The sequence below is a fragment of the Muntiacus reevesi genome, chromosome 19 (assembly GCF_963930625.1).
Source record: "Muntiacus reevesi chromosome 19, mMunRee1.1, whole genome shotgun sequence".
Taxonomy (NCBI): Eukaryota; Metazoa; Chordata; class Mammalia; order Artiodactyla; family Cervidae; genus Muntiacus; species Muntiacus reevesi.
The window spans coordinates 31,419,718-31,428,980 of record NC_089267.1 but is presented as its reverse complement, the minus strand read 5'-3'; the positions used below and the strand labels follow the sequence as shown (position 1 = coordinate 31,428,980).

The window sequence follows — 9,263 nt, the reverse complement described above, 5'->3', positions numbered from 1 at the left end:
CAGTCCCTAAGTTTGATAAATAGTACATAATATCAAGCCCCACTGTTGAGTGTGTCCTAGTCCTCAAGAGATGTCTTAGGAATAAAGTCAACTGGATTCACCTTCAAGTAGGGCAAGAAAACATTGGCCCAGGAAGTTGAATTTAATATTGTTTTCAGTTGCTCCTCTGCTATAGACTGAATTGCTGTGTCTTCCCCAGAATTCATTTGTTGAAGCTCTAATCCCCAATGTGATTGTATTCAAAGGTGGAACCTTTAGGAGGTAATCAGGTCATGAGGGTGCTGCTGCTGCTGCTAAGTCACTTCAGTCATGTCAGACTCTGTGCAACCCCATAGATGGCAGACCACTAGGCTCCCCCATCCCTGGGATTCTCCAGGTAAGAATACTGGAGTGGGTTGCCATTTCCTTCTCCAATGCATGAAAGTGAAAAGTGAAAGTGAAGTCGCTCAGTTGTGTCTGACTCCTAGTGACCCCATGGACTGCAGCCTACAAGGCTCCTCTGTCCATGGGGTTTTCCAGGCAAGAGTACTGGAGTGGGTTGCCCTTGCCTTCTCCAGTCATGAGGGTGGAGCCCTAATAATCTTAGCCCCTAAGCTAAGCCTGACAATCAGTGCCCAGGACAAATTTCAACACTCAAGTTGAGGGTTTGTGGCTCTTATGAATGGGGTGTCTGTATGACATCTGTTAAAGACATGTAGTTCCAGGAGAAGTAAGAGGACCTGGCTCAGCCTGTTTGCAGAAATGAGCCAGCCTCAAAATTCCCCTCCCTGCCTCTCAGCCAAACAACTCAGGTCTTTGGACTGCAGGTGGCAACTGTGATGACAGCAGAACCTAGAACTCTCCTCTAGAAATCCACACTGATCTTCCTCTCCAGCTCAGTCTCCCACAAGAGAGTGGAAACAGGCCACTGCTAGTCATGGTCTCTTCTAAGCCTGGAGGGGGAAGCTGCCCCACTGTGCCTCTTTTGAAGGTGTTTGGGAAAAGAACAAAATAGAAACTATGAGGTTACCCTAAATCTCACCCAATGCACCACAGGAAACAGAAATAAAATTTCAATCCATTTGGGAAACAATAGTTTCAAATAAACCACTTTCTTGGCTTCACAACTTGTCCAGCCTCAGGGGCTCTCTGAGTGTCCCCCAATTAGGTAAACTAAGAACCCATTCAGATCAAGTATATGAATGTTCTTCCAAAACTATTTTTTTAAACTACACAAATGTATTGCAGGCAGCTAGAACTTGAAAGCAGGGATATTCCTTGAAAGTTAACACTGTAAATCAACAGATAATGAATTGGAAACAGGATGAGGGAACATGAGAAAAAGTCTCGGCAGGAGAAAGCCTGACTCTCTCATTAACATCCAAAGAAGAAATGGAAATTAGAGAAAGGCCAGCTTAGGAGGCAAGCTAGACAGTGCTCTGTTAAGCCCTGTGCTGGGAAAGGATTTGGTCAGCTTATTCTAGCTGTGTAGCATTGGTGGCTTCCCTTGTGGGGTTTCCTGAACAAAGTCTTCCTTATAGTTTTAATAAGAGTCAGAAAAAGATTGTACTTTAATAGGATTGAGAGGTGAGAAGGACAAACATCCTTACTTTGTTGCTTCTAACATTAGAATCTCTCAAGCAGTCAACTTTGCTTTTCTTTATGTTTACCTAACAACCTCTGATGGAGTCTAGCTCCCAAAGTTGTTTTTAGGCTGAAGAGACTGTACCTCACCATCTTACAGTTCTCTCTTTATCAACTGATAAAGAATCCGCCTGCAATGTGGGAGACCTGGGTTCAATCCCTGGGTTGGGAAGGTCCCCTGGAGGAGGAAAAGGCTACCCACTTCAGTATTCTGGTCTGGAGAATTCTGTGGACTGTATAGTCCATGGGGTTGCAAAGAGTCAGACACAATGGAGTGACTTTTACTCACTTCCTCACTCAGAGCTGGTGGCAGAACTGCACAGATGAGGATGACAAAGACTCTCTTCTTGATCAAACTAACCCCAAACTCCTCCAAGCCCCTTTCTGATTAAGCCTCATCCTTGAGTCCTCTCTGGACTGCTTAGTCGTTTTAGCAAGATTTCTGCTAAGTCAGTTTAGAGAGAATCCCCCATCCTTAATATCTGATTACTGCTGATATCTGATCGAGTTCCTCATTCTCCACCTTTGATGTATAAATCCTTGACCTGCCTTCAGCAGGAATCCTGCTAAGTGGGTTCAACAAGAATCCCCCTCGCGTTGATGTCTCCTCCTAGTATTGTCCCATGGACTCCTTGTCATTCTGCTCCTTGCCTGGAAATCCCCAGCTGTCTTTGCCATATTCAGAGGTGAACCTTGATCTCTCTCCACTATTGCCATAGTCTTGACCCCTATTGCAATAGTCCTGAACAAAGTCTTCCTTATAGTTTTAATAAGAGTCAGAAAAAGATTGTACTTTAATAGGATTGAGAGGTGAGAAGGACAAACATCCTTACTTTGTTGCTTCTAACATTAGAATCTCTCAAGCAGTCAACTTTGCTTTTCTTTATGTTTACCTAACAACCTCTGATGGAGTCTAGCTCCCAAAGTTGTTTTTAGGCTGAAGAGACTGTACCTCACCATCTTACAGTTCTCACTGATATTTAATACACTGGCATTGGTGCTGGTTTGTATGCTTCTGTGACCAACTTAATCATGCAGCAGTATACTCACGGCAAGCACATTGACAGAAAAGAAGGTTCTGGGCCCGCAAAAGAGAGGCCCAGAAGGTGAGACCTGGCCACGGTGAGCTACAGCATTTAAGAATTACTGCTGGAGCTTAGATGATGGAGTGACTAGTGAATAACAGCAACCAGTTTTTGAAAAGTCAATAGGGAGTTAGAGATGAGGAACTAGTGTGGATAATACAAATTATTTTGGCCATTGCATTCAAAATTTAATCTTTCTTTTTTTCTCATTGTTTACATTCTAAGACTCAATATACATCTTGTATTGTCACCCCTTATTGCTCAGATTTGCCCATGGCTCTATCCTGACTTGTAAATATAATTATAATGCAGAATCTGGTTCAGAGGTCCTGGTGGGGTGGAGACAGGAGTCTGTGTTTCTGGAAAGCTCCTACAAGTTGCAGCTGCTGCTGATTGGGGGCACTTAGAGCATAAGAGGTGAGGTGTCAGCGTCTCTAGTCTAGAGTATTGGTATAAACTCCTAAATGGTCTCCCTGCCTCTTTTTCCAATACATTCCCCATGCTGCAGCCAGTGTGGTCTTTCAAAAATGCAAATCTAACAAGTTCTACCAGTTTTTCTGCTTCCCATAACCCTCAGAGCCTCAGATCCTGCTGCTGTCTCCTTCCTCGCCTTCAGGCACCCACTCCTGTCTCAGGCTCACTGTTCCAGCCCCCATGAATTAGACTCCATTCCTGTAAGCACCTGTCAAGTCTAGTTCTCTGCTTTCTCACAAGTTCTTCTCATCTGACAAACATTATTTCTATTTCCCATCTTTACCTCTCCCATGTCCTCCCAAGTTATGAACCTTTCTCTCCTCTCTGATCTCTTCCATTCATTGTATTTATCAACCTATATAATTACTTGTCTCAAATTTCTATCAATAGATCATGAATGAGGGAGAGAGGTACCTGTATTTGTTTTAATTGAATCTCTGTCACATTGTTTCACATATAGAAAATATTCAAAATATATTTATTGAGTTGAATCAGAAAAGGAAGAGTGTTAAGGAAGCAGCAGCCTGTAAAGGTTTCAAACTGATACCTCATTTGGTCTACTCCAGACAGTCACAAACAGGGTTACTAAATATTAAGGACAAATTTGATTAGGTCATCAAATTGACAATCTGAAGAACTGTAACTACTTTAAAATAAAACTAGGCTTGCAGTTCTGTTTAAATTCTGTCTTATCCAAACAATACAGAATACATTTTTATACATAAAACAAAGGAACCCTGACCAACTGTTCTCAATTTTCAGAGAAGGGCTAGCAAATATAAGCATAAATTATAGTTAGATATGCAAAATACAGAAATATTAGATAGTAAGTAGGAGTAGGGGTTAGATAGCCTGTGAGAGACCCTTCTGAAAAATGTTTCACATAATAAATAATTTTTAGATCTTAGTTTGTGAGATGTTGTAGATGGAGTCAAACAGCTATAATCTTTAATAGCATCTTGGAACTTTACATGAACTTCAGAGATGTATTATAAAAGAAAAATCAAAATGGTACGAACTCAAGAATAAAACAGGCACACGGGCCTAACATAAAAGTCTGTGTGGCTGAAATATATCAATTCAATGAGGCTTATTTATTGTACTATATACAAAAGTATAATTGGTAATCTGTTGCATTTTCATGTTTTTCTTTCACTATGCTTTTTTTTTTTTTTTGACTAGAGACTGTCTTTTTTAAGGAAAGAATGGCATCTGAAAGTACTAGGATCCACCTGGCCTTTTAGTTTTCTCATTACCTGATCCCCAAATTCCTGATCTGGCTCAGGATTCTGGTGTAAAATAAACTGCTGGATTCCCATCAAGGTACTGTCTTAGAAAAGATCCCCAAGGGAGCCCACCTGCCCCACCCTAGGAATTCCTCCAGGTGAACAATGCTCCCATTGTTTATCTTCATTCATTACGCTCAGAGCCACACCTGGTAGAAGCCAGAAGCTGCCCATACCCACCTTCTTAGAAAGAATGAAAGGAAAAAAAAAAAAAAAAAAAACCAGGAAAAATGGAGTTAGGAAATGATTCAATGTATCAACGTACCTTTTTGTGTTTTGTGTGCAAGAATATAAAATATTTTCATGGGTGTGAATTTGCTTTCAATACAAATATGCTAAACATATTATTTACTGATTACTCACATGCTCGAACTTAAAAAAAAAAAATCTCCCTTTTTATTTCTTTATTTGTGGCTGCCCAAGGGCTTCTGTGGGGCTTCCCTGGTAGCTCAGCTGGTAAAAGAACCCGCTGAAATTCAGGAGACCCCAGTTCGATTCCTGGGTCCCGCAAGATCTCCTGGAGAAGGGGTAGGCTACCCACTCTAGTGTTCTTGGGCTTTCCTGGTGGGCTCAGATGGTAAAGAATCCGCCTGCAATGCGGAAGACCTGGGTTTGATCCCTGGGTTGGGAAGATCCCCTGGAGGACAGCATGGCAACCCACTCCAGTATTCTTGCCTGGAGAATCCCAGTGGACAGAGGAGCCTGGCGGGCCACAGTCGACGGGGTCGCAAACAGTTGGACACGACTGAGCGGCTAAGGGCAGTACATCACTTGGGCTTCTGTAGTTGGGACCCCCGGGCTTAGCTGCCCCATGGCATGTGGAATCTTCCCGGACCAGGGATCCAACTCGTGTCCCCTGCATTGGCGGGTGAATTCTTAACCACTGGACCACCAGGGAAGTATGCTAGAACTTCTTATACATATTTTATCTTGTCTTTGTGACAACCAGGAAAGTTAGGTATTATACTCCCCAGTGAAGAGAAGCCCAGAGAGAATCAGTCCCAGTCACTGGCTGATCCGAGATCCAGACTTGTATCAACCTCATTTCTAAGCCTAAATTCTTTCCTCTAAGTTCTGTTGCCTTCCAGAAAGCAAAGCCCCAAAGATAATCTCATTGGAAGTTGCAACTAACTTTATTTAGTCAAAAAATAGAGGAAAAAAGGAATGCATGTGTGAACAGACTCTATGGGGGTATCCAAAAAGCTCGTGACGGACTGATACTGGACCTTAGAGAGGCTATTGGTAACCCGCCCCCCGCCCCCCATCCTCGTCCCAATACTTCCGCCTCTCGGCTTCCGCAGGTGTTAATTGTTGCCCAGGAAAGCCGCAGCGCGCGGAGCGGTAGCGAGAAGGTTATGGTAGAGAGCTGAGGTCTAGCGATCTGGAGACGTCGGTCTTTAAAATGTGTATTCAATCTGTCCTCGTTCACTTCCACTACCTCTTTCCCACCCAGCTATTCGCTAATAGCCTTGTAATTCTCCCCTCTTCCAAACTGTCCTCCCCCAAACCCTCCTTCACCCGCCAGATAATCGGGATATGTCATTTCCTCTCGTCTGAACCCTCTGCGGCTGCTCCTTGCCCCGAGGATGAAGTTTAAACACCCTTTCAGGCCCTCCGCGTTCGGCCCCTGCTCAGCACTCTGGCTTCCCACTCCCGGCCATGAACTCACCTGTTCGCCTTGCTCCCCCCACGCAGGGTCTTTTCTCCCTCAGCTCTTGGGCGCAGCAGGCAAGTTCTCCTGCCCCCCGCCTTCAGCTTTCGCGAGCCCCATTCGCTCTCTGAGCCTCAGCTTAGATGCCTCTTTTTAAGTGAAGCCTTTCGTGTCTAATTCCTACCTGCAGTCTCGACTCCTGCCATATAATTAGACCTTCCTGGGTGTACACTGGAACTCTTCGTCTACGATTGCAATTTTCATTGCATACTTGCCTGATTATTTTTAATGTCTGCCAAGGGTCACAAGGTTTTAGCGCCGTGCCTGGAAGGCACACTTCTGAAACCTAGTAACTTTTCAATGAATGAGTGAATGAGGGAACTTGAACTGGATGTTTTCACCACCATCATCTACCGTGACAATATTTCGAGTCCCCCATTGCTACTGTCAATGGCATGCTCACCTCCGTGGGCTTAGCAACGCCCTGGAGGCGAGTAGGCGGCGCGCCCACCGCTGGCTCCGGCACTCCGGGGACGCCCCAGGCACAGTGCGGCTCGGGGCGGGTCTCACCGCCGGGAGTCCTCGGGGCTCCCAGGTTCACGTGCACCGGGGAGGAGGGGCGGAGGAAAAAGAGAGCGTATGCTGGGAGCTCCCGGGGCGCCTCCACCCCGGCGGCCCGCCGCCACCCGGGAGCCACTTCCTCCTTGGGGGCCGGCGTGCGGGGCGGGGCAGGAGACGCCCCCGCCGGGCTGGGCCCCGGGCCGCCCCAATGAGATTCGGTGCCCGGCCGCGGCTGCGCCCAGTCCAGGCGCTGCGCTCGGGCGCGGAGGAGGCGGCCGGCCGGGGCGGCGGCGGCGCTGCGCGCGCCAAGGGGAAGCCGAGCCTGCCAAGCTGGCCCCCGGCGGGGCCATGGTGGCCGGCGCCCGCGGCGGCTGCGCGCAGGCGGGGGCTGTCCGGCGCGGCCTCCTGGCCCTGCTGCTCGCGGTCTCCGCGCCGCTCTGGCTGCAGGCGGAGGAGCTGGGTGAGTGGAGCGCGTCCGGCGGGCGGCGGGCTGGGCCTGGAGGGACAGCGCGCGGGGGGAAGTTGGAGTCGCAGCCTGTGCCTGGAATCCCGCTCTCTCCGGCCGATGGCGGCTCGGGTCAAAAATAAGTTACTGCATTCCGATCGCTCCCCACCAAACTCCTTCCTTCGCCCGCAGACACTTCGCGCCTCCCCACTTTCTCTCTCCCCTCTCGGTTGGTTTCCAGACTTCCAGCCTCTGCGGGCCCCGTGAGAAGTGACATGGCCCGGGGGGGCGCGAGATGAAGACCCCAGCCTTAGGGGGAGGATGTTAGTGGGGGAGGCGCCTCTCAAACCTTTTGACAGAGCTGCCCACAGCCGGCCGCCTCTCTTCCCTGCGCGGCGTGTGAGTTTCTGGCTGGCACGGATGGTTGGGAAATGATTCCCCGAGGTCCGCCCTGGGAAGCCGGCAGCCCCAAACAGGCCGCCCCTCTCCTGTCGAGCGTGCTGGAACCGTGTGGCTCGGCTCCTTCTCGGGTGTCTGAGCGAGTCTCCCGACCTGGCTGATCGTTCTCTGGACCCGGTCCTTGCCTTCAAGTTGGACCTAATTAGCCCACCAGCGAGTTTACTGCTGCTTATCCAGCAGATGAAAGCCGTAAGCCGTTTTACCAGCTGTAGGCAAATCCTTGAAATTTAGTTCTTTATTGATCGCGAGGGGCAGCTTTCTGCGGAGTTTTCCTGTGGTTTCCGTCCTGCCTTACTTTTGCCCCTCTGCAACCCAGATGATTTAATGGCAGTGCATCTATCCAGACTATTCTGACGGCTCCCCATCCGGTGTTTTCTAATGGGACAAGAACCAATGCTAAACCAAAGGCAGGCATTTTGGTCACTGAACTCTGTATTCTCAGTCTGAAACTTTGATAGTCAAGATGTTGGTTTTGGTTCCTAAATTAGCTATCATACCTATTTGTTAGGAAAGAAAGAAAGAAAGAAAGAAAGAAAAACCCTAAAGTTTAGGCAAACTGTGTCTTGGCACTGTAGCAGAATGCTAGGAATGTTGTAAAATATTGATAAATGTGTGTGTTTTTATTAAATATGTAGGATTTTGATCATGGGTGTTTTAAGCCTGTAGAAAATATTTCCCAGGTCATTGTTGGAAGACGCACCTTCAGTACTGTATATCTATGAATAGATCCAGCAATGTGTTCCTATACTAGTCTGGCCACAGCTGTCACCATCTTTCCAAATGCGGTTTTTTTAGACGTTATATGGCATCCAGACTGTTAACTGGGTGCTTTATAGAGCAGTCTCTGGGAAGCAGTGTGACTGCTTAGATTCTTAGAGCTTCACATTTGATACTTCATTGCACAAAATTGTTGGAAGAAGATGTCATGTTTCCATGAAGAATCCTGCATATTTAGGACGTTAAAAGAACCAATGAAGGCATAGGTATTCAGGCACAAAAGAAGCAAAACTTAAGATTTGGTACATTTATTGAAAAAAAATCCAGAAATTCGAGTTCTGATATCTCTTGAGTGAAGAGGCATAATCAATGATTTTTGAGTATCTCTCACGTCTGTGGTATTTCGGATTAGCCCTTGCTCACTTGTTTTTCAAGTTTCCTAAATTTAAGCATGCAAAACCATTTTAGGTTTTGAAATATGCTACTGGGTATATAGCTGTTTGATGATCTTCAGTGATATTAGTGTTCTTAGCGTTTAAGAAGTAAGACTCGTGCCTTAGCGTGAGTCTGGTTTTGTTGAGAAGACACTGTTTATTGCATTTTACTATCATTGTTTTTGAAGACAGCTTAGTCTGCCTTTTTGGCAGTCTTGGGAGTCTTCTTGGCTCCCCAACCTGCTTGATCACCACTGTCTCCAGAAGCTTTGTAAAGCCCCAAACCCAAAGTCTGAATCAGAACATCCAATGGGTGGGGCCTGGGAAGATGCGATTCTAAAAAGTTCCCACAGGTAATTCTGATTCAAATCAGCTTTGAGATGGTGGAAACATCTGATATTGTATAATGTTAATTATATATATCATATATATTATTATAACATATATCATATAATACTGTATAATGATAATATGATAAAGTGCTACTACCATCAGTGTCATAGACCATTTATTTAATATTAAACTTTT

The 9,263-nt window shown here is 46.3% G+C and overlaps 1 protein-coding gene across 1 annotated transcript in view; it reads left to right on the top strand.

The window, feature by feature from the left end:
* The first annotated feature begins 6,938 nt into the window (after positions 1-6,938).
* Positions 6,939-9,263, top strand: part of DCBLD1 (discoidin, CUB and LCCL domain containing 1) — a 69,448-nt gene continuing 67,123 nt past the window's right edge. Inside the window, exon 1 of the mRNA XM_065911590.1 lies at positions 6,939-7,140. Coding sequence (XP_065767662.1) covers positions 7,029-7,140 — 112 coding nt within the window. The 5' untranslated portion in view covers positions 6,939-7,028. The remainder of the gene's footprint in view (positions 7,141-9,263) is intronic.